Source organism: Dreissena polymorpha, chromosome 3, assembly GCF_020536995.1.
Source record: "Dreissena polymorpha isolate Duluth1 chromosome 3, UMN_Dpol_1.0, whole genome shotgun sequence".
NCBI lineage: Eukaryota > Metazoa > Mollusca > Bivalvia > Myida > Dreissenidae > Dreissena > Dreissena polymorpha.
This window is the reverse complement of record NC_068357.1, coordinates 117144785-117171839: the sequence shown is the minus strand read 5'-3', so window position 1 is coordinate 117171839 and position 27055 is coordinate 117144785. Positions and strand designations below refer to the sequence as shown.

At 33.2% G+C, this 27055-nt stretch overlaps 2 protein-coding genes across 4 annotated transcripts in view; both read right to left on the bottom strand.

The window, feature by feature from the left end:
- The window catches only part of LOC127871171 (uncharacterized), a 7963-nt gene extending 2807 nt beyond the window's left edge, over positions 1-5156 (bottom strand). Inside the window, exons 1-4 of one of the 3 annotated variants that reach the window (XM_052413908.1) lie at positions 5018-5156; positions 4718-4819; positions 3018-3113; positions 1348-1524 (exon numbers count right to left, since the gene is read on the bottom strand). In XM_052413908.1, coding sequence (XP_052269868.1) covers positions 1348-1524; positions 3018-3113; positions 4718-4819; positions 5018-5063 — 421 coding nt within the window. In that variant the 5' untranslated portion in view covers positions 5064-5156. Of the gene's footprint in view, positions 1-1347; positions 1525-3017; positions 3114-4717; positions 4820-4963 lie in introns of all 3 variants that reach the window. The other 2 variants (XM_052413907.1, XM_052413909.1) reach the window with 2 other exon arrangements.
- The window catches only part of LOC127871173 (uncharacterized), a 23248-nt gene continuing 1280 nt past the window's right edge, over positions 5088-27055 (bottom strand). Inside the window, exons 2-15 of the mRNA XM_052413910.1 lie at positions 22500-22676; positions 21670-21780; positions 20903-20980; positions 16653-16737; positions 15110-15195; positions 13783-14019; positions 13233-13475; positions 11936-12148; positions 10329-10435; positions 9950-10082; positions 9395-9573; positions 6082-6241; positions 5513-5728; positions 5088-5227 (exon numbers count right to left, since the gene is read on the bottom strand). Coding sequence (XP_052269870.1) covers positions 5115-5227; positions 5513-5728; positions 6082-6241; positions 9395-9573; positions 9950-10082; positions 10329-10435; positions 11936-11993 — 966 coding nt within the window. The 5' untranslated portion in view covers positions 11994-12148; positions 13233-13475; positions 13783-14019; ... (3 more) ...; positions 21670-21780; positions 22500-22676 and the 3' untranslated portion in view covers positions 5088-5114. The remainder of the gene's footprint in view (positions 5228-5512; positions 5729-6081; positions 6242-9394; positions 9574-9949; positions 10083-10328; positions 10436-11935; positions 12149-13232; positions 13476-13782; positions 14020-15109; positions 15196-16652; positions 16738-20902; positions 20981-21669; positions 21781-22499; positions 22677-27055) is intronic.

Sequence of the window (27055 nt, the reverse complement as noted above, 5' to 3'; positions counted from 1 at the left end):
AAAATTCGTTGGATTAAATGCGTCATTTATTTATTTAATTGTAATTATTATTTATTCTAAAACTTGAAAAGTGTCATCCATCTAATCTTCAGTTTATATTATTTCAAGTTTGTGGTACTTGTAATTTGTATTATTTCTGATTGTTTTCGTTGATTTGTGGCTTATTTTTAAACACCTTTGTCTAAGATATGATGTGGACGCCAATCTTGAAGTTTCGAGATCCTATTCATTTTAGATTTGAAAAAATCGGCCTGGGGCCGATATCATCATATAGGCCCGCCGGAAACGAATAATGGTCCGCTGATGACGTCAATTTGTTACTTTAAATAGTAGCGATATGTTATACATAGTATTACCGGTTCAAATATATATAAGTATGAAGAACAAGTTGATAAACATACATTGTCCATTACATGCAGTTATTGTGTTTAAGTTTCCGCGGACGCTATTTGATCGGTCATTATTGATTATGTCGCGCGCTAATTTAGTTAACACCTGCTAAAATATATTTAAAGGGGCATAAGTCAGTTACATCATGTATATAGATGTGCACATTGATTAAAAATAAAACATATAATCTCAATATGCGTTTCTTTGGTCATTTTGCTTATTCAATCAAAATATCAAGAAATTCCATCTTTATAGTCGGTGCTTGTAACAATGTGTTATTGTAAGCAGACTTGACGCGCATACGATAATATGTAACCGACTTTACACCCCATGAGCGTTTGAATTCATATTACAGAGCTTATATAACTGAAGACTAATCCATTATTTCATTATCTGACAAAGTATCATTTTCTGATCTCTACACTCACTTAGAAAAGGTGTTAGCAAGAATGTATCGAGGTAACGTAGATAATTTGTTTTGCATCTGTATTAAACACATATGCACAAACTTTTTTCTTAAAAATCTTCATTCCAAATTGAACGCCTTCTTAAACTATCATATTTAATGAACAACATTCGTAGTTATAATTTGAATATCCTCAATATACATAAAGCTTTTTAGCTTTTGAATGCAACCGTTAACCTGAATGTTTTAGTAGACCAGGGGAATATTGAACTTGTACATACTGCAGCCCATGGTAATATATCTTGGTCATTTATGTTAGAGAATGCACTTACTCTGTGGCAATTTTCTACAAAGCGTTGTGCATTTGATGTCAGACTTGGTTTTAAACAAATTAACTGTGAAGTAAAACTGTTGTTACACGAGCTTGAACCTAACTAGAGCGTTGCGTAGTCGCCGGAAAATTAGTGCGTAGTTTTAACTTGAACTGTTTAATGAGTAGTCGAGCTATAAAAACCAACAGCACCAGTTTTTAAAATAATGCGTGGACATACCTTGCACACAGTGGATTTTCTTCGACCATCGTCCTTGTTTACAGGAAAGTGTGGTATCACCTGAACTTAGTAGGTATCCGCTTTTACAGTTGCTCTGGCTTATATTGATAGTCTCACCGTCACCATAGAACTGCTTCTCCAGATTGACTAAATTGCCCTCTGGTTTAGCGCAGTCACCTGATAATTCAGAAGAAAAAATTAGCAAATTTCATATTAAAAATAAAAATACCTGCATACCGGTGACAGTTACACAAGACACTGACGGAATCATCTCTAAAGTTTTAAGTAATTGCAAATTGTTCACCGATATGGCAGCGGTAGATTTACACAGTACATCATTGCATATGACAATATCAAGCGCAACTGTTACTTGTATGCTTATTATGCTTGTTGGTTATTTATATTGTAAGTGCAACATACACTTAAAGTGTTATGTAAAGCCCGCAAATCAATCACGTCAACTAATTATATGTTTTTTAAACATGAGGTTATATTTCAGGAAGAATACCAAGTACAATAAACTCAGTGAATATTACTATGCATACTCGTTATTAATATGGAGAATTAGCAACAAAACATGAAAATGCTTTAAAGTTAAATCATAGAAGACATACATTTCAAAAGCATTGAGATCATGTTGCAAAGATCTTCATTTTTTCGTTTTTTTACATATAAATAATACATGGTTATTCAATGTATCACTTATTCTTTATCCTGGTGCCAAATTGTGGCGAAGAAAAGGTCAGCACCAAGGTTGAATTGTATAGGTTTTACTGTAAACTGTCATAATGTGGCCGTGATTCATGGCATCAGCTTGTAACGTTGATTTGACGTTTGTTCATATGACCATTCTCTTGTTTGAGAATACTTACATACCGGTGAAACAGAAAGGGTGGCATATGTATAATGTGGCTATCTTGATATTATAAAAATTGTGTTAAAACGTAATTAAAGAAAAAGTCGTATTTCATGAAATGCAATTAAAACATTGTTGTCATTGACATCAATTCACAACTTTTAGAAATTAATTGTATCGATGTCTGTCGCTAAGGATAAATATGATATTTGAATATTATTTTAAAATATAAATAAAACTAATGAGAAGTCAGATAAAAAATTGACAAATAAACAACACAATCCGAAGATGGATTGGTCACAAAGAAAAAACAAACATCCACGGAATGAACTGTATGTACCTCATGGGACTTAATAAAATTCCAACTAAAATTATTTTCATTTGCATTCAATATCGATACTTAGTTCGCATTGCACATCGTCCAAACATTAATAATTTTCACACGTAATTGTTTTGTGGGTTTTTTTTTGTCAAAAGGTATCCGGTTACAGATGTGTTGTTTGTTGTTGTTGTTTTTGATTTTTATCGAGTGCACCGGGATTGTCTCCCATATGGCCATCGCCCCCAGAAAGACGTGTTAGTTGGTTACGGGGGATAGTGCAAGATACAGGAGACACCCCGTTCCAGAGGTGACACTGGGTCTTTTAGTGCCCGGTGTATAACACCTGTGTTGTTTGTAATTGCATAGAAATATATATAAGGCATGCATCTGATTAATTATTTTCAAGTGTCCCTTTTAAAACAGTATATCGAGTACATGTAAACACTGCTAATTTGCATCCGTACATATAAAACAACGAGTAATAACACCTACCAAATTCACAGCTAGATCCGTAGAATCCTTCCTTGCACTTGCACTTGTTATGCTCTGTGCAGTTCCCCCCGTTCTGACATCCTTGACTGCACACGGCTGAAAGAAATCATAAGTGTATGCACAGATATTTTTGTTTAAAGACTCATTATGTCATTAGTTTTATAACAAGTTACACAACTGCAAAACAAATGTGTTGTCATTGTTGCCATTAAACACATACTCGTATATTTAACCTAAATATAAATTCCATTTTGATGTTTGAAAGCAATATAATTTGAAATGGTCACTCATTTATTATTCATCACAATCAACGCAATATATATATAAATACATAATGTATTTAAATGTGCACACCCCGATGTTATTTTTTAGTAAAGTATTGTGCATGCACTCTAATAAAACGATGAATTAACACATTATGTCTAACAACCTAAACATACTTCTATGAGAGTAGTTTACAAAAAAAATAGTTGGCCTTGGTACTTGTTATATATTTATTTTCAATTGCATCCAGTGGTTAACATTCACAATTTCTTAGTAAAGATATGTCCAAAAGTGGATGTATTTCTACCAAATATTTTATAAATGACATTTCATTTCACTAAGCATGCATTTTAAGAGGTCTATATAGAATTTTGCTACCGTTTTTAAATGGACTTTGTAAGAATACGTTATGCCTGTCAATTGAACACTGTATTTATCTGTAAATTTCATAAAACTTAATGTCAAACCTACATATATCAACCATACACATTTATTAAATGTGGTGAACATTATTCCCAACATGTTCTCAGTAGGGAGTAGCGATAGTATGTCTCTCCGTGATGAGCAAATGTTGTACTGTAATACTCAGAAAGCAAACACATTTTCTATACGTATTTATTGCTTTTTTGTTACTGCGAACAATGCTCTCTCTAGACTATTATTAATATTCCTTTTATAATAAACAACAACTAACGAAAACAGTTAGCAATTGTAGTGTTTTGCTTTAACAAAACTGACAAAGCAATTACTAAAACGGTACGCGATAGTTTATTTAAGACGCGTATGAATACAGTTATATAAATTAACGTGTAAACATTTGAACCGGGAAAACACAGGTTTTCGACACGCTTTCCTTAATGACATCGTTAATCCAATCTTTATAACAACTAAGTTGACAACTTTAATCCAATGTTTATAACAAAAACGTTAAAACTATATGCACTTCCACTTCTAGTCTCCCATGTCTTTATCGAAACTTAGTTTAAACCGCATTATTTTATTGTATTTCTATCGAAATTTACATTTATGCATGATGAACACACACTACGAAATACGTTTTGCATTCGTTCAATATTTAAAACAAATAGTTTACTGTTTAAAAAAACACCACGTCCGACATTTCCTTAAATTCCAGAGATTTTAAATAAAACTATTGTGTTTTGTCACAGAAATGACGTCACACGATGTAGTACGTAATATATTTTGTAATATAAAATAGGGGTTTCCTGTTTTCGGTGCGCGGAATGTGACTTCATTAAATGGTAGTCCGGCTAGTATGGTAATACGGAATCGGAAAAAGCTAGTAGCATAATACGGGATTTATTTCATGTATTTTGTTAAAGGCATTAAACAGGTATATAATAAAACCAATTAGCAAGCGTTGGGTTAATAACCATTTAAAAAGCGCTGGTTAATACTGGAAAAAAAAGGCTTACGGATTTGACACTGGTTTCCCTTCGTATAATTTTTGGGACATTCGCACTGATGGTCTCGCGTGCAATGACCCCCAAACTTGCAGAAATCAATGGGACAATTCACTGAAAGTCAGTTAAATAGAGTCGACAAGACAGTGTTGAATACAGAATAATATTACTTAATCCGATGAGAACAATGCCATTCGGAAATACACGCGTATTGTCGACGTACCAATACAAGTTAAAATGCGCGTTTTATGTAATAACCTGGTCGGCACTTGGGGAATGAGCCGTTGTTCCCCAAGTCCCAAGGTTTCTCACTATCGTGCTGCTTTAAAATCCATAACCCTTTATCGCAGACGAACATTCTCGTGTTAGGCTCGTAATAAGTGTCGCCAGAAAGCGCACAGGTAAATGTTTAAGATTCGTTGTGCTGAATTTCATAACGGTTGGCACCGGATGTTAGCGTTCGTTGGAATAGGTCATATAATGTTAATCCTTGCTCCAAATATGTTGGGATTTTGCAGCCAACTAAAAGGAAATCCCAACGATTCATTACGGCTACACCAATAAACCATATTGCATTAAGGATACGTGTTGCGTTAAATAACAATTATCTACGTGTTAATTACGTTAAAATATAATGACATCGGTCAATAATTATAATCCACAAATATATTCTTGCGAAATACCGATATCAAATATTGTTTAAACAAATGATATTTTTTTGTCTTAAGTTTCTAACAAAAAAGTGGGATTTGAATATGGTAATTCTTAAAAAAATAGAATAAAGAATATCATCATATAGTTACTTACTTGGTTTACATTCTACATTGGTCCCAAAGCACTGTATTCTACCGGTGGTTTGGTTGCACATACACGAAGTTTCTGTATATAAACTTTCATCAATTTCGTTCTCGAACCAAAGCTTATAGCCTTCTTTACATTTCGCTGACATTGCTCGGTCTGTTATATCTCCATTATCGATATTTGTAGACTTTATAGGCGCTGACTTTGACTCTTCTTCAGACTCTATAATTTTCAAATATACTGCACACAGTCTGTTTTCTTGATGTCAGCTTCAATTTTATATATTGTGTGTGTTTTAATGTACATTATTTATTTATATCATTTTATATACCATCTAATTTATTAATATCTTTCTCCCTAAAAGTCCTATTTCATAATATATAAAATCATGAGCCTGCCTTCAACATTTTTATGACATTTTAGTAATACTCAGCACAAGAACCGTGAATGATAGGGACAAGAAAGATGGACCAAACGACAGACGGACGGACTAGATAGTTACTGTATACGTGTCACAAACAGCCTTCGGGTTGGGTCATATAAAGGGTTTCTTTTATAAACCTTGTACCATTTACCTGTCTTACATGTGAGATTATGTTTTGCAAAGTCACCATCAACGCATTCAATGTCAGCAACTTGTTCGTTACTGTCGTCAGTTTCCTCGTCAGTATACAAGTTTGGATATTCATAATTTCTTTGTGCACAAGTCAACCTTACGCGTGTTCCATTTGCCACCTGAAATTATTATAAATATAAAGGTTTGAACATGCATTAAATATTTTGTTAATCATTTTTGTCCATAACATGCTTTTCAAGTAACCTTGTTTTATAAATACTGTATACTCGATATTTTTAATGTCGTGTAGCATATTATGTTTACATGTTCTGCGTTCAACCCATTTCTGCCTAGTGGACTGTCCCATCCTTCTAATTTGGATCATTTTCTTCCCAAAATTAGGGATGTCTTGTCTTGTTTATTTATCTCTATATTTAGAATATTTCTTACAGAAATTTCATTAAGCAAACAGCGCAGACCCTGATGAGACGCCGCATCATGCGGTGTCTCATCTGGGTTTACGCTGTTTGACAAGGCCTTTTTTCAAGACGCTAGGCATAAATGGGTTAAGAAAGGTATTTTAATACTCAAGACCCTCGTTCGAGCCAAATTATTCTTTGACGAACATTTCATACAGACAGTTATTTCAGATAAAATATTGATTCATTAAAGCAAGAGGCATTATGAATAACTTTAAATTAAGCAAACGTGATATATTATAGTTTAACTTTACTCGTTTTTCGACGTAGTATTATTTCTTAGGAAAACAAGTTATCGTTTAATTAAAATAATGGAGTTGTTAACCAGATGATTCAAAGGATAAAACTACTTTCACGGATAGTATTTTCGTGTACATTTATGTTTTTAGGACGGTATACCCCCTTTTACTAAATGTATCTCAATAAAAGATATGTTAGACCTACACTTATTACGCTGTGGTTTACACAAACCATTGAGGATAGTATTCATTAAAAATATACACCATATGTTAAAATTTCAGACGGCGGGAAAACGAAACAACAGTGATGGCTTATAATATAATCGAATGCACTATTTATTGCGAACGGATAAAAAAAGAATAAAACATGAAGAATACACTTCAAGAAATAGACCATATTCACATATGGTATGTACGACAGTAATTTTTCCATAAGAATGTTAAATGGCATTGGAACGACATGTTCACCGTTTTTGTTTATTAACAAAGTGTCTCTCAATGTGTGACTAACACAACTAAGGAAAAAAGATGAATATAAAAACGAAGGCAAAAATATTAGGATATCCCCGCGCGGGGTATCAGCGGGGTATTTTAGTTCTAGGATTAAACATATTATTTAAAACGCTTTGATATTATACAAGTATTATGCCTTAGTGAATGTTTCAGTGACTTACAACGTACTTTAAGATATCAACAGCAACATTTATGAAATACGTGATGTCCGTTCGCATATCAGCGCTGGCCATGTACTTGACCGGCAACAACAGTACCGTATGGTAATTCAATTAAGGAATAATGAACGGCCTAGCGTTGTTAATTGCGCTTATTGTAATGATCAGTATTAACCGTAGTGAATAATTATGATTCCGAATTTGTGCAATGTATTTGTATAACAAGTACCTTTTTATCTACCCCTGTATCTTTCGTCATATCCCAGTAGGTGATGTGTTCTGAATACTCCAAAGTACAGCTTCCTGATAAATAAGTTACATAGTTTGAATTGATAGTGGTCTTAATTATTTTATCAAGGAATATATAACACAATTAGAAAAGTGAAGATAAATACAGTGAGTTATCTTTAAGACGTAAATCTGTCTGGACAAATGTATTTGGTCCAATGCGAACCGAAATAGTTCAGCAAACACATACAAACAATTATATCTGCTGTGTAATGAAATAATGTATTTTATCTTAAGACATGGATTAAACAATGACTACAAACGTAAATTGTAATAAATGTGATTGTTCACGTGTTTTACTTACAAAAATATACATGTAAATATTTGTCACTGTAGTCAATATCTAGTCTAATAGGGAAAATAAAAGACATCTAATAAAGCTTGATCAACTTCAGGGAAAATCTCACATCTATTTTATAATAGATAATATTAATGATTCTCATAATAATGAAATATAAAATATAAATTTGTTCCAGTAATATGAACGACACAGTGAATATATACGGAATATTACGCTAGTCAATTGTTCCAAAAGTTTGTATTAGTCGAGTGGCTTGTGTTTTGACGCGAAATAGCACAACCCACGAAACTGATAAAACTCTTGCAACAATTGACTAGCGTAATATTCCTTTTATTATATACAACAACTAACGAAAACAGTTAACAATTGTATATTTTTGCTTTAACACAACTGACAAAACAATGACTAAAACGGTACGCCATAATTTATTTAAAACGCGTATGAATACAGTTTTTGTAACTTAACGTGTAAACATTTGAACCGGGAAAATACAAATTTCCGACACGCTTACCTTAATGACATCGTTAATCCAATGTTTATAACAATTAAGTTGACAACTTTAATCCAATGTTTATAACAAAGACGTTGAAACGATAGGCCTATGCACTTCCACTGTAATTCTTAAATTTCTTTATCGAAACTAAGTTTAAACCACACTATTTTATTGTATTTCTATCGAAATTAACATTTATGTATGATGAACACACACTCCGAAATACGTTTTGCATTCGTTCGATGTTTAAAACAAATAGTTTACTGTTAAAAAAACACCACGTCCGACATGTCCTTAAATTCCAGAGAGTTTAAATAAAACTATTGTGTTTCGTCACAGAAATGACGTCACACGATGTAGTACGTAATAAATTTTGTTATATAAAATAGGGGTTTCCTATTTTCGGTGCACGTAATGTGACTTCATTAAATGGGTCGAAGAAAGTAGTCCGGCTAGTATGGTTTTATGGAATGGGAAAACAGCGAGTAGCATAATACGGGATTTATTTCAACGATTGATACAACCTGTATTTTCTTTAAAGCATTTAACAGGTATATAATAAAAGCATATATACACACAAAGTTACACATTGTATTGTAAATTCCTCTTATATGGAACATTTTATAAAACATGCATTCTTGTAGAGCGATCGCCGTTGTTGTCAATTATAGGAAGCTATTATACCCAAGGCGAATGTTTACTCAATACAACATACACCTCCATTTTGCAAACAAAAGTGAAATACATAAATTGCCATCTCAATATAATTTTGGCTACATAAGCAACCAGCCGAAAGATGAAAGAAGTTCGAGTAATACTGAAACCAGATATAATGGGTAAGCAACAATACAAATATCATACCGTTTTTCTGGTTCGCATCGGTTTTATTTCTGCCATTGCCTGGTACAGAAGTACTAGCGGTAACGGTCGACAGTTCTTGGTTAACAACACTCGTCCATGACACTGTTGATCTTTTTCTGCTGTCTGGTTTGAGTTTGGCAAGAACGCGTCACTTGACTCTTTCTTTGGTGTTTGCATATCTGTCCCAAATGTACACGGATCATTGTTGATGTTAAATGTGCCATCTGAACTTCGCTCGGGGCAAATGGTTTAGCCAATCAGAATTTGTTAGATAGATATAATACAAAACACAGTCATTAAAATGTGCAATCATGTGTTCTTATGAAAACATACGTCACAAAGCCAAAGATATACATGCATGCATACACCCCGTAAATATCAAGAACACATTCAAAAACATCCGGGAACTGACGAATAAAATCTAGACTATCTTTCCGAAGCAAATCGCAAAAGCAGAGTTTTTACGCATACTGTTCAAAGTAACAGACCAAATACCAAATTAAAATAGACTAAACAAGTACGATTTTAAAAGTGGAAATACAAATATTAACTTACGAATTATACATCTTGGAATGATGTCGGGTAAAATCTTTGTCAACTCGCATGCAATACTGATGATGTTCGATTTTAGCAACAGTCCGCTCGTCTCATTAAACAGCTCATATTCATCGTTGCATTTTATAAAAACCTACAAACAAAACGTATTAGTCGTAAAACATACGATTAAAAAAGACAATTCAAAATTTTAAATGTAGCTATGGTCACCAAACAAAAATGCAATCCAAATAAAAAAATACATTTCCTTTTCTGACTTGTGTTAAATGATTTATATGGTAGTAACTTGCTGTTTAATTTTATCTAAAATGCATAACTGTACAGTACTAAGTCCATTTAAAAGGCGGCACGATTTACAAAAAAAATATATATTGCGCACCTTGGATCCATGTTCCATGTAGTTTTCTTTATAGTCGTATTTGCATGTATTCAAAAACCCCTCAGCAACCAATTTACCGTTTTGAACCTTGGGTGCTTTACAACGGGCTTAATAAGTGAAAATAAATTACATATATGGTTGTATTATCCAAACGTGTGTATTGACTAGGAACTTTTATACGTATGTATATTCTACATAAAAGTTGGAACATGCTGCTGGATTTTCTTTTAATTTTGTTGTTGGTTAATTAGGTATTTTTTGTTGGTCCTCTTCGGTGGAGGATATATATGGCATGTATTGCCATATTACACAACATTAACATATCAGGACTAAGTGTCGTGTGCAGCCACAATTTCATCTGTGGCTTGTGACACATATTTTCGTATAAATCTGGCACTGCCATGTGTTTGTCTGCCATATTAAAGAAATATTACATGTTAAACGTGCCATCTCTTTCAATAGACCATTGCGCATTTGAAAATACTTCTGTAAGGACATTTTTGAGTATGGTGGATGAAAGAAACATTTCGTATTGCAAACTAAGATACAATAAAAATTCACTATAAACACCCCCATTGAACTGGGTATGTTTCTTCTCACCAAACTGTTAACAAAACATTTACAAATTAAATGTAACATCGAAAGAAGTGATATTCGTATAGTTCTGGAAATGAAGTTTTATTGGTTCAAGTATGTGACTGCTCGAACTACAATGAAATGATCGAGTTTGTCGAATGAAGTGTTTAAACAAGTGGCCTTCTCATATCTTATAATTAAAATATATAGTTTAAATGATGAATGCAATAAAAATGGAATTTTTCAACAAGAACACATGTTTATTAAATAAAGTAATTCTGATGTATTTCACATTGCCATAAGCAGCATAAAAATATGTGTTTTATGCACTAGTTGAAATTCTTAAGACAACTTGTTTACAACAGTTATTTGAAATAAAGCAACATTTACTGTCGTGTTAAAATCCATTAAAGTAAACAGGTGGAACCCGAAAAAGTCACGTGATCCTGAATCCAGATTTACATTCGTTTGATAGTGCACTTAAATCAGCAACAATAAATCCATGTTTATAAGTCGGAACTCAATTGCTAAAATATTGTGATCAATATGTTTCAGACAAACCCAAAACATAATTGCTTGCAGATAAATAAGCGTTAGGTAACCACCAACCTTCTTTTATTTGTCGGACCGAGAGCGTGACATTTCTGGCATTTGTAAGTGGTGCGTGAATTCTGTTTTATGTTTATAAACAATGTGATTGGAACTCAGTAAAATAAAATAAAATTAATTTTCCATCAAGATACTGAGAAAAAAAGTTTCAAATTTTAAATTTAATGACACCACTCGCCCAATATTCGATATTATGCATCGACTTGCTCATTAATATCACTACAATGCAGTAAATTTAGGTCATTCATTTTAAAATTATTGATAACAACTGTTGTTCAAAAATCTTAGTAATTGTTTTATAGACCTTTCCGTTCGAAGAAAATGTCTGATACGTGTTAAGTACACTGTTGTATCTACGTATCTACGCGTACACTTGAAAATGATCATTGTGATCGCCGTGCACTATTATCAACTATACTTACCGTCTTCACACATCAAATTCGTGACTGGATGGTTGTCGTAGATACAATTCCCTAGCATGTTTCTAACGACCACATGATCTCTCAAGAAATTTTGTTGAAACACATCATACAGCACAAACCCATCATTGCAGCTAAGACGATAGCTTTCTCCATGCTTGACCAATTCTTTGGTTGATGTGAATCCATTGACAGGTATACATGGCTTCAAACGAGCTATTGTCGGAAAAAACACAAATCAAAATGTTTAAATATAAAAAAATAACATACATGTAATGTCTTTAAACTGAACTATTATTATTACTAGATATTCGTATAAATGTAAAGCTATCAGCATGTTTGACCACAGCATTAGTCGACAAGAATGCACAAACATGTACCAATGTCTCAAAACCGTTTTTGGTCGGAAAATCACAAAACACAATACAGTGATTAAGAACAATATACAATCAATACAATACATGTTTTATGTGACCTTTTTTCGTAAAAGCTAATTCAATATGAAATAATCAAAAGCACATATCCATATTACACAAATGTGTTCCAACCTTCTCAATATTTAAATGTATAATTAAACTGAAACCAGTGAATCGATGAGAATAACAAGTTACAATTAATATTTGCTATAAGTGAAATCAGATTATCCTTAAATTACAGATTAATACCAAAACAATCATTATCATATCCCGATCGAATTCCTGTTAAGAAAGACAACACTCATCCAATATGCGATAGCATGCAATACCTTTCTCAATAGTATCTACACAATGTGTTTCAGTCATTAAAGTAAATTTATTTTCGAATTATTGATCACAACTGTTGTTCGAAATAAGATATATATTTATTCGCCACTTGTTAAATTAGTAAAGAGGGTTGCATTTTACCTCCATCATACAACTTATTCGAATACCAACACAGAGTAATCTTACGCTAAAACGTAATAATATTTAAAATATTTTAATTTGTTAATGATACTAACTAATTTTAGAATCTCCACTGCGTGTAAGAACGTTAAGTTTTGCATTTGTAATGCAGCTAAGCGGGGGTACCCTCGTACACATTTGCCAGCCTTTGTCGGCTAAGGCCTTCCATTTCAAAGGTTATGCACATGGCATAATCTTAGTGATCTTGTTTTCTATATATTATGTGTCATTTTCATTTAAAAGATATATAGCACGAATATAACATGAATATCATTTAAAGTACATTGTCCCGCGAAATCTAGATCAAACATGTTTTGAGACAGCTACGCCGAATTAAAGTATTTAATGTATAAATAACAATAAATTCAAGTACATACCGTCCTTGCATTTGAGAGAGGTGTAAGCTAGATTGGGGTAAGAAATCACTGTAAGTTTCCCCAGCTCATTCAAGACCCCCAGTGATCTGACACCCTGTCCCAGGAATGTATCGTTCTTAGTATTCGCAAACAAGAATCCTTCATCACATATCACATTATATTTTTCCTTATGAAACAGTAGATTCTTTTTTTTCTTTTTTAAATCTATATGTCCATTTATTGGTTGCCACGTATTTGCCCGAACTACAAAATGTACGAAACCATGTATTAATCATTGAAGGTACCTAACATATGTATTACATACAACGGGATTTCGAATTTTAGGTATTTAAAAACGATTTATTAATATTATGCATGCATGGATTTGTGTATGTTTGGACAGGTGTGAGATCTGTTTTAGAATTTCGTAGCTCAATATATTTATTTATATACCTATATAACCATATATATATATATATATATATATATATATATATATATATATATATATATATATATATATATATAAAAGTTTGTAATATATAAAGTAACAATAAAGTCTACGACATACCATCCCTGCATTCCAAAGTGGTGTATTATTCGTAGGGGTAAGAAATCATTGTAAATTTCCCCAACTCATTCTTGATTCCCAGAATTCTGACATAATCAACCAAGAATTTATCCGTCGTAGTGTTCGCCATCAAGAACCCGTCATCACAGTATGCGTAATAGCTTTCTCCATTTTTGACAAATGCAGAAGCTTTGGTGTTTGTGAATCCATTGGCAGGTACCCATGGCTTCAAACGAGCTTTTGTTGGAAAACCGTAAACCAATTTATTTAAACAATATTAAAAAATGAACATGTAATTTATTTTAAGTGAACTTATGTTTTTAACAGATTTGCGTATAAGATTATAACTTTCACCATTCGTGCTCACATCATTCGTTGATATGTACCCATAAACAAATATCCAAACCAACCTTTGCTGGAATAATACAAAACACAATTCTTTTTTTTAACGAAAGTAAAAGTAAACACATTAAAAGAAGATCTTAATGTTTCATTGTCACTAGATAGCATACATTAAATGAATTGAAGATAACAGGAATAGTATCTCGCCGGTATGCGTATTAATAAAACAAGCAAAATAAAATATATAATACATAAAATAAACCTGCTAAATATTTAATAATATCATTTAATTTAAACAAATAAAATCCTTCTTCATACAAAGTTACTATTAGTTTACAAGACGGGTATTTCTATAAATTGTATAAAATAACTAAAAAAAGAACAATCGTATCACGGAATTATATCTATTTATTATGTCAATTACACTGTACACTGATGGAGAAATCGCTAATATTATGTAAAAAAATGTTTGTGCGATAAATAAAATTCATTTTAATTAATCAAACAATTCCGATTAAACATGACATGTTGGAAGTGGTAAAACACCAGGAATTGATTGGTAGCTGTGATATTTACTCTCCAAAAACATAACATATTCATGGTTTAAACTGAATATCACATATTTTATTTCGTTTTATTTGTGTAACTTAATTGAGATGTTTTAACTGTGATTACAATCAATCTTTATATTGAAAAAGTATAAACCCACTAAAACGCGTTGTCATTAGATCATTAAACTAAGCAATTGAATTGCTCATTGACCTTCTTACTATAGATATGTTCATAAAATAGCTGAAGTAGTAACACAGCTATTCAAATAGTCATTGAACGATGTATTGTTATCATCAGCAATATGATATGTACATAGCTGTAATAGAGTCGCATGGCGTTTTGTTATGTTAGTAAGTAGCATTAATTGTAAGTTACACTGTTCTACAATAAAATACACACCTTACCGTATGGTAAAATACATCAAAATACGTACGTATACACTTCGGTATTTCTACCCATTGCTGGTTCTTATCACATTCTGTATTTGCTACAGAACTTAAGTCAAAATTTTCGCTGCAGCTGAAAGAATCAAACGATACAGATAAATATTCGAGTCCTGTAACGGATTACCCAATTTATGTATATATGGTAAATATAATGGTTTAACTGAGTTATGTGAGATTGATGAAATAGTAGTCCCACAGCTTGCTTTACATAGACGCATTGTTCAAACCATATAATTCAGCAAATCAGGAAAAGTTGTCAAACATACACTAGCTGTAAGTAAAATGGCACAAGAGCAGTTCGACAGAGGGCGTTCATAAGCTTAAATGGGAATATAGAAGCTCGGCATCAGCACTGATACATTATTGTTCATAGTACTTAAAGGTTATTTGAATCTAAATATTCATCTTACAAAATGATAACTAAACTTACAATCAATTGTTACGCAAAACATCGAATGACGTTTTATGTAGATATAGCACTACACTAATGAAACAAAATATATGAGTATGGCTGTTAGAATGCTTGTTCAGCAAATGAATTACGTTAGAAAGATCTACATCGTGCATTTAATTTAAAAAATCCAAACGTTATTCTGATTGTTATTAGGGCTTTACGATGTGGATAAGTTTAAAATAAAATGTAATGTCAGTGATAAAGAATCTTTGATTTTTTAAATATAATCATCACTTTTGCTTAATTGTCTACTTTGTTTTATTTGATAGTACTCTGACGTGACGATAGTTTCGACTCCGCAAATTAAATAGCCGTCTTTTAGCCAAGTTGCTTAAAATGTTACATTGTTAATGTGTATCGTATTAAGACACCACACAGCTGTTACTGCAAATAATGTGATCCTTAAGGAGAACGTTAGGATTCTGGACCGTGAGCCATCTTGGTTCGAGAGAGTGGTCAAGGAGGCTATTAACATCCGTGCACTGAGACCGACGCTAAACAAGGACGGTGGCCGCTACCAACTCTCGCACACCTGGGACAGTACGTTATCATCGCTCAACCCGAGAATTATTGGTGTTAACGTTTCCCAACAGTAGAAATCATTCTGCTGATGAAGTCCGTAGTACACGGACGAAAGCTTAAGGTAAAGCTTTCAATAGTTAGTGTGTAAAATATGACAATCTAAAACTTATTGGATTATCATGGAAACCACAGTTAAACTTTTATCGATGATAAAAAGTATTTTGAGCTGCAAAACGTATGTATTTATCTTTTGTTTATTTGATTACAGTACAAATTTCAAACAAGGACCTTTAACTCGATAAGTGCATATCTCAGATTACAACCAAATACTTGTTATACAGTTGAAAGGCTTTAAACGTATTCAACATCTTATATGGATTCTGACAACAGATTCAACTATATTCGCTACGACAAAAACGCTTACCCCGGCACAGAAGATTACAAAAGAGCGACTTATATTACCCGTAAAGACGATTAATTTAAACATGATCACATCAACTGTGTAAGACATCGAAATAGTAATCATAGTTAAAGCTTTTCGGAATAATACTTACTTAAAAAATGCCAAGGTATATACTTTCCTCTCTCCAAAGTAAGTCACAGTTCCGTTATCCAAAGTTATGTTGGGACATCGCGGTGCTGCAAATGAAAATAAAGTTAAAAGAGTTATGATTATAAAAAGGAACGCGAAAAATGCAGTGACATCGATTCCTCGCTGAAGGTCAATTTATAACCTTTATATAGTAAATGCAAAAAAAAATCTCGGAGAACAAGCATTTTATGTTAATGAACCAACAATTTCGGGGACAAAAGTTTATTCAAGGTGCATGTCTGTGATATTTTGTGTTCAAATTCCATCTTTGTGCTACACTCATGTCTATATTCGTTTAACAATTGTTTCTGAAGACAAATCAAAATCATGTCAATATTTTATAAGAAATAAGTAAGTAATAAATTGTGCACATGAATGACAATAAAACCAATAAAATGGTATTTGCAGATTTCAGTTGGATGTGTATTCGCATAATAGTATATAACATTTGAATATAAGTCAATTTAATTTCAACCGCTATTGTGCATTGACTTTTTTATTATAATACATCATTTAAATACATTGCAAACAGCGTGAAACAAATGTTAACCTGATGGCGTAACGTCTGTAAGAAGGTTGGTATTAGATTTATACGTCTTTGACGCTCGTGATTATTCTTATTCGAAAAAACGATCATAGACAAAGACAAGATGCATGAATGTAAGTGATCGTACATGTCTTATTTTCACTAACATGCAACCATCGCCGTTTACAATTTACTTGAAAACGTATTTTGAAACCTATCTGATGATTTTTACCGAATTCGTCAATACAATTTGTGGTTTGGTCCTTTAAAAAGATGGTTTACAATACTAAACAATTAATAAGACTTATTAATCTCTGAATATTAATTAATAATTTTTATTTTCGCGGAAACGAATGTTGTTTACTGGTTTCTACAGATACGATTACGGAATATTTGTGTCTGTTTCGTTATGTAACGTTATGTACGGAGTGCCTCGGACGAGTTCGTTAGAGCAATAGAATTACGCATTTTCCGTACCACGTGATATTATGTCATTCCTCCTTTTGCAAACTGCCTGTGCTTTCGTTCAGATCGCCAAAAAACTAGTACAATTTTAATCTTCGGAAATGCCTCGCGGCAGAAAAAGAAAGCAAGCGGAAACTCTTGAGGAAACATTTGAGGACAATAATAGATTCCTGCAACCCGATCAAGGTAGTCATTTTATTTATTTTGAGGAGATTTTACGTGCTTCAAAAAACTTTCCTCTTAATACACACAACGAAGCAGGGTGCGGTGTTAGTGGGCAATCTGTTCCAAGATTAAGTCTTGACTTGGCAAATAATCTGGGGCGACCCCTGAATACAGGTTAGTGGCAGGAATTACGGCGTTTAGCGCACGAGGGCTTGGCCGCGCACGTACCAGTCTCGCTTAAACAACAAATTGCGAGGGGCGTTTATGTGAACTTGGCCTTGTTGCTTAAAGGCGCGTTCGAGTTGTCAGAATTTTGTAATGGGGGTGTTCTTCAATTGTCGGCACACGGCAGTATTGAGCAGCGCCCTAATGAATGTAGGGATAAATTACAGACTATCGAACGCTGGTCTGACTCCTTTTTGATTTATGCTTCAATTTACCTAACCACTCGGCCAGACAATGTCCACGAGATTTTACATTACACGTGGACGATACGCGAGCGCGCGGCACGCCAAGGGGGTTACGCATGGCAGTTTAGACTTCGCCAGGCCTTGCAACCTACGTATTGGGCTTCGATCAATATCGATCTCTGGTGGCGATGCGTACAAACAAGGGCCCCTGATCGACAGGGGACGCCAAAAGTCATCAACTCGTGTTACCATTACAACGAGGGTCACTGCACATGCTCAGAATGCATTTCGCCACATCCTGTCATTGATTTTCATTTGCGACCCCGCCCTAATGGCGTCGGGATGGTGGCCCGTTTTAAAAGGGGATAAGAATTTCATCGCTTCCGGTCACGGCCCCGATGGCGCGGGAACAATCGCGGCGCCCCAAAAAGGTTCTAAACCGGGGCCTAACACCGAACAACCTTTTACAAATTGTAGGGTCTCCCCCATAGGCTTGGTCCCCAAAAAGACAACAGGCAAATAAAGCATGATTCACCACCTTTCTTTTCAGTTAACGATTTCATTGATAAAAAAATACTCGTCCGCTCAGTACAAAAATTTCGATGAGGCGGTTCACATGGTTCAATATTTGAACCAATTCTGAAAACTTTTCAAAATGGATCTTAAAAACGCATTTCGCCTTCTTCCGGTTCGGCGAAAAGATTTTGAAATGCTAGGCATACATTTTAATGGCATGTTTTACGTGGAAAAGGCTTTACCATTCAGCGCTTCAGTCAATAGCGAAACATTTGAGCAGTTTTCATCATTCTTGGAATTCTTCGTTAAGAGTAAAATATCGTCTGGCAGGTTTATACACTATTTAGACGATTTCCTGGGAGGCGATTAATCTGAGCTAGGTTGTCGCCAAGTTATGGACACATTTATCAATTGTATGCAGGAGCTAAACGTGCCGTTAGCAGTTGAGAAAACGGAAGGCCCCAGTGAATTATCGTATATTTGGCTTGGAATTAGACTCGGCGGAATTAGTGGTACGCATTCCTAAAATAAAAATTCTGGATACGGTGGAGAAAAATAATTGCATTGTGAACAAACAGAAAATTACTTTAAAACAAATGCAATCGCTTATACTGCGTTTAAATTCCGTTTGCACTTAGTAAAATAATACAAACAACGAATGAAAATCAAAAATGTAAATAATTATAAAAATCATACCTGTAAAGCGAGACAGAAAAATACGCCTCTGTGCAGCTTAAAGGGGCCTTTTCACAGATTTTGGCATTTTTTAACTTATTCATTAAATGCTTTATATCGATAAATGTAAACAATGGATCGTAAAAGCTCCAGTAAAAAATCAAGAATAAAATTAAAAAAAGGAAAAGAATATTGCCCGGACCAGGTTTCGAACCAGTGACCCCTGGAGTCCTGCCAGAGTCCTGAAGTAAAAACGCTTTAGCCTACTGAGCTATTCCGCCGAGTACATATACATGAAGTATTTTATACCTTATATAAGCAATCTTCGTAGTTTCACAAAATTTAACGACAAAAACAGAACTCTCCAAATTATTCAATCGTTTCGCGTTGCAACGCTTTATAATTTTTAGGTTTTTAAATCGTCAAAAGATGCATATAATGGCTATATAAGACCATGGTAAATGTTCAGTATTACTGTTTCCTCACAAATATCATAACTAAAACGAAAATTTGCGAATCTGAAACAACTTTTTTCAATTTTGTCAATTTACCAAAGCGTGAAAAGATCCCTTTAAATACTAATCATAGAAACTGGTTGTAACTTTTGATCGTGAGAGATCGGCTATCTCCGGACTTTCCGTAAGATAGTTTTTAACAAAAGTGCTTACTGGTATTAATCGATTTCTCCTTTTTTGGTAAGTTCCTATGTATATTTTTCTGGTGAATCAGTGACCAATTAACTGGTATTAATATATTTTTATAATTCCAAGGTCCTGAATAAGTGCCCTGCGACCAGTTTTGCGTTCTGTTCTTTCACCCTGATTTATATTCTTGGAACTGGGGATATGTGTTTTGCTGAACCGAATTATCTTATATTTATTTCGCTTACGAAGTATTTTCTTGTTGTAGGTAAAGACAGGTGTAAAAACATGTACTTATTTCTTTTGTTCTTGGTATCCATTTGCTATTCTAATACGATTATGATATATGATAATTATATTTAATATAAAATAAAATGAAAATAATATTTAATATAAAAAGAAAATTAACAAATAATGTAAATATATTAATCCATAAAGTCAGTGTTTTGTTTTTGAAGGGATAACAGTTTCCTTACATTTATACTTTACTTATTCGGACGGTTTTTAACTCCATAATTAAATACAAATATTAAATGTATGTCATATCCTTCATATTACATTTACCTTACTACAACTACCTATTAAAGTGACTTTACAGGTGCAAACAGACTAATGAAGAGCGCTTGAAAGAATAACAAGGCAAACAACAATAGTCATTAAAATGAAAGTTCGGTTACTAGTCCATACAACGTACTTTGGCATTTGGCAAGTCCATGAATCGTTGAATCGTAAGTCTTACTTGCCCTTATTGCATAACGGCCAATAATGCAAACTGTTCGTTCAACATTATATTACATAAATTTAGTATCCTTACTTGTACACTGAGGCATACGTCCACTCCATGTACCGTCAGCCTGACATACCCTTCTGGCGTCCCCGTCAATAACGTAACCTGTTCATAACTCATCTCATAAATTATTTGAAACTAATAATAACTATTTATTAACTAAAAAATAATTGACTTTCAAAATTGTTCTTAAATTGTAGTTTCATTTAATTACCATCTACGTTATTATTAATATTATCGACGAGAAAATATGAATTGGTAATACATTAACTTTTTCAGTTTAATATTTCAGCAATAACATTACATTTTAACTTGCTAAAAATAACTTTTATTATCATTACTTGCAGGTCGTTTTGTCAAAACAAAGCGTAAGATCAAGATTTACAACATGCCGTAATAAGAGTGTGTCTGAAACGTTTCAGTAATTTCTGTGTTTTTCGAGCATGAATGCTATTGAAACTTTGTTTCATTTCAAGATTTTACCAACATGATTGTGTTGTTTTCTTGTTTGCTTTTACTTCTGAAACACGACGGGCAGCTATGCTACTATTGACGCGAAAGGGAAACAAATTGTTGTGCATCTATGGAGAACGGAGCCTTTTGATTGCAAACGAGTTTTTATCGAGTTGCAATGCTAGGAACTCTTGAAATAAATTACATGTACTTTAAGGTTGATAACAAGTCAAATAGTTAAATCATGTAATAAATTGTATTGTGTGGTTTTCTCAATAGAAACGTCGCATCAAAAGAAACCTATATATGACGCATTCTTACGCGTCAGTACATAAACTTACTTTCGTCGCAGCTATATCTTATAACACTCTGGTACGTGTCCTCAGATCTCTGCCAGTTTTCCTGGAAAGATTTGCCATTTGCAATGTAGGAGGCGTCTGGACATTTTACAGCTAAAAAATAAGTATTTGACAGTGACTGCATAGCTTTCATTGCTTTATACATGGGCATTTCGCAAAAGTATAGTTACTGCAAAGTGTTTGAAAACGTACATACATAAATCTCTTAAAGAAATCACAAGTTTGTCATAAACAATCATGATTTTATTATACAACAGAACTGACATCCAATTTTACAATTCATCAAAGACGCCAATTATTTATTCATATAATCAAAGTCATGAACTGCAAAAAGACATTCTTTTCGTAGCTTGATAACTCCGTTTAGCAGTTAAAGCTATACAGTGGTTGTATCGATAAAAGGAGATTGTAAGATTGAATTCCCGTTAAATCGATGTATTAGTAAAGGAGAACTTGAACATCATCACCGACGGTCGTTTTATAGCTGAATACTTTTTAATTGTACATTGAATACATGTATATACAATTTTGCATAAATAAGACACACGTTTAATTTCGTTAACGACATCAAAAGATGATTACAATAGCCGCGCATGCTCATATTCTTTATCAACGTTACAAACTGTGAAATTTATCGTTTTAGGATGCTTTGCAACCACTACGTACGAACATGTAGGAGCTCCATTTACACAAAAGAGAAGTGGAAGTTGAAGCTCATCGACATCAGTGATTCTTGATCCTGTTAATACTAGTTTGAGTGGTCATTTGAAATAAAATGATACGAATATATAACATAACATGTAGATTCTTACGAATACACCATGGGGTTTCCCGCGGGTTCCATTCGCCGTCCACACTGCAAAATAAACATCTTGGTCCTTGAAGGTCGTAACCGGGGTTGCAAGCAAACATTGCAAATGATCCGATAGTGTTATCATCTTTTAAACGTCTACCATTAGACGGAGGAATCAAGGCGCCGCATGTTAGCTCTTTAAAAAGAAAAATTGCCCTGTATGTGACCTCGAAAAAACATGCTGCACTTGTGGAAGAGTTGATCATTAAAAGGTTATACACGGATTTCTACTAATGAACTAATCATCAAAGACTCCGTATAATTCACCTTTTTAAGGAAAGTTTTAAACGTTTTTTTTACAACGCGCGTTAATTATAGTTTAATACTACCTATGCTTTATGATAAAGTAAATTCAATTGGAGAGAAGAATGACCTGCCACAAATATCCGCATTATATTGTACAAACTGTAATACATTAACATACATGTACAATAAATCGTGTGTTTGGGTTTATGAAAAACGTGAAATTTCTCAAAAGGGCAAGCTTAACAGATTCCTTACACCACTATTTACTCTTCATTTTTGTCAGCCTTAAGCGGTTACAGAAAATATTAACCCATTTATGCCTAGCGTCCTGAAAAAAGGACATTGCAAACAGCGTAGACCCAGATGAGACGCCGCATAATGCGGCGTCTCATCAGGGTCTACGTTGTTTGCTTAAACGGATTTTTGTAAGAAATATTCTAAATATAGATAAAAGTATAGCAGACACCCCTAATTTTGGAAATAAATTGATCATATTTAGAAGGATGGGAGAGTCCATTAGGCATTAATGGGTTAAATCTAATGATGAAATGCTTAGGATATTTACAACTCATGATAATCAGGACATGTTTCTAACAACAAATCTCTAAGACTACCACATTTATATATGTATGACAACTAATTAAAATGAACTTATAAACATGTATTAGTTTTTTTGTAAATGCCATTAAAGGAATTTACTAACAATTATTTAGAACTTAATCATGTGTTCATCTTATGAAATGGCTCGTTTGCAAGAATTTAATAATCAAACCATGAACTAGAAGCACACTTATTCGTCCTTTCGATTGGTGGTTCTTAACAATCTCTTCTAAGAAGTTGTAGTAAAAATGGCTCCAATATTAAAACAATTCGTAATACGTGTTTTCGATTTCTATGTGCCTATTCAAATAAATTTTAGGATATATTCGACGTATTCCACCCCTTCACAATCCATACGATTAAATAGGGTTCAATAACAAAATCCTCGACGTCAAGATTCGAACTTGGAACATTTGAAAACAAACTTGATCTCGCTACATTTTCAAACTCAACATTGCAGATTTTACATGAAAAGCTATACACCAGAGAATCATTATTGTTCAGATTTTCTCTTGTCAAGAGTGTTACTAAACTGTTGTTTTGTTTTGCATCTATACAATGTGTTTTAAATTGTTATTTTTGCCGACTGTTAACAAGTTGTGTTCATGTTATTAATGGCGAAAATTACACGAATCAGTGGTTAGTAACATTTAAATAACTAGCGCTGTATGAACACAAAATAAAGAAAAGAATTGCATTATCATTATTTATGGGAAATTTTGCTGAAAAAATGTAGATCACATTTCACATCTAAAGCGCACAAGTTCACTGGACTCCCCGATATATCGACTTGCATAAGGTTAGCTAGATTAAACAACCACATTATTTAATCAATCAATCAAATGAAAAATAATGGAATCCTCATGAAAGCTATGTTTATCAATTCCATGTAATTGTCTGTCAATAAAATGACATTAAATACTTAATTTGTCTTTAATCTCATATGGAACCCTCATTGATTAGTTAGTTTAACTAATCAAGTTGCTTTTAATCGTTCTCGTGTACTTTATTTTAAGAACATAAAGAAAATACATTTTGTTGTGAGCTAAAAACTAAGTCGTGACTACAAAATATCGTACGATCTTCAAAAGAAATGGTCATGGTTATTACATACTAAGGATTATAACAGAAGTCTGAACATGCCGTTTACTACTAGTTCCCATCCTTGACATGAGCTGTTGGGCTATTTTGGGAAGATTTGTTTTACAGTCGATACTATAACAAAGTACACAGGGAAACTGAAATTCAGATTGAAAGTACACTTACGGCTAAATAAAAGGGACCTTTTCACACATTTTGGCATGTATTGCAGTTGTTCATTAAATGCTTTGTATTTATAAATATAAACATGAATCTAAAGAGCTCCAGTAAAAAAAACAATAATACAATTAAACAAAAAAGTAACCCTCGACTGGGCTCGAACGGCCATCCCCTGGAGTAAAAGCCTATCGCTTAGACCACTCGGCAATCTGTGCTCATATAATGAATGATGTATGTAATATTTTTTATAAGCAATCCTCGTAGTATCACAAAATATAACGACTACAACAGAACTCTCCAAATAATGCAATTGTTTCGCGTTGCAACGCTTTATAGTGTTCAGGTTTTTAAATCGTCAAAAGATGCATATAATAGATATTTTAGAGCATGGTTAATGTTCAGTATTTCTGTTGCCTCACATATATCATAACTACAACGAAAATTTGCGAATCTGAAACAATTTTTTTAATATTGTTAATTTACCAAAACGTTAAAAGGCCCCTTTAAGAGTACCTCTCAAGACACATCTGTACATCAAGTGGCAATACGACGTCATCAATATCTTTAAGTACCTGTCACCGCTTTAATTGAAAATAAAGCTAGTTTTTTATAATTGGCACTTGATAACGTCATTTGCTGGTCACATGAGCTTTATTATTTTGATTTTGGGTCGATAGCTGTTATCTTGTTTTAGTACAAGATTAGCTCAAATTGAGACGCCATTGCATTAGTAAGAACTAATTTATATATGAATACATTTTGTACAAAATAATAAGCATTAAACTCAAACCTTATCCACCAACTAATTATAGTATATTATATTAAATCATCATTAATATTATGATCATCATCGCCATCGTCATCATCGTCATCATTGTAATCATCGTCATCACCATTGTCACCATCGTCATCATCGTCATTTTGATTCTGGGTCGATAGCTGTTTAGTTGCAATAATCCAACTCCCAGCATTGACCCTCCGGGTCCTGGTTTGTACTCATAAAAACTCAGAGCATTCAAGAAGAACTAGATAGCTGTTGTCTTGTTTTAGTACCAGATTAGCTCAAATTGAGACGCCATCATCATCATCATCATTATCATCACCATTATTATTATTATCATCATCATCATCATCATCATCATCGCAATCATCACAATCAACATAATCATCGCAATCATTATTATTTTAAAACCTTTTACTCGTGCCCTTTAATTTAGGTCATCTGGGTCTACGCTCTTTGCCAATGGCTTTTTTTACTAGACGCTTGGTAAAAATGGGTTAATAATATTATGGTATGTGTTCTCGAGCCTGTGCCAGATCTCGTACAGCCTGAAGGAGTCGTTAAGACCGTACTTTCAATCTTATGTTTAATGGTCGTGTGATTAGGAATATTTCCAAACAATTAGATACAAATTATTCGGACCCTGTATTGAGCAACAAATTATAAAACTAGCAAAGGAAGATATGTAGAGAAACTCATTTAAATGGACATGAAAATGAAAACAAACTATATCACGCTATCACTTGACGATATTGCCTTCAAAAATGTGCCACATATTTTAGCGTTACGTTAGTAATGTACCATTTTTCCGAAACTGAACTTAAAAATGTTAAACGACATGTGATAATAAAATAACAAACATATATCTCTGACAAGTGTGTTCAGTAATTATCTTGCAAAACTGTCACCAAGTCGCGTTCAAATCATTAATGCAGAAGTTCAAAAGATCCGTGCCAAGTAAGATCCAAATAATTAGCGCTGTTTGAACAGATCGTTTCAAACAAAGAAATGTATTGCTATACTATATTACTTTGTATTGCATCGCGATTTTTTATGAGTACATTTAATCAATGTAATACACAATTTTGATCGCACAAGACTTTAAAAGATAGTGCATCTTATTTCATCAATCAACTAAAAATACTCGCATTTACTATTACAAGTAAGTACATCATTTGTATTTATTGTGATTGTCTGTAAATAATGTATTTGAGATATGTATTTATTTTATATTCGAATCCTTATATTCGCACATAACATTGTTCAATAGTAAAATATCCTTCATCTAATGTGGAACCCTCAATAAAGAATTTTAGTAATCAAGTTGATGGCAATCGCTTGCAAGATTTTTATCTCAGAAACAAAATGATACAAACAATCATTTTTAAAAACTAAAAATTATGTCGTTTCTTGTATATGTATTATGATTTGTTATGAGACACGGCTTTGATTTTTTGTTATCTTAAGAATGTTTCAGAAACCTGAACAAATGGGCTTAAAACATGTTTATGGTAAATTACTGTTCGTATACATTGATTCGTTCTCAATGACATTTCAAAAAACAGTTCAGATCCAAAAGTAAAATTACGGTTTAATTAAAATAACCCTTTAATATACATCCGGACTTG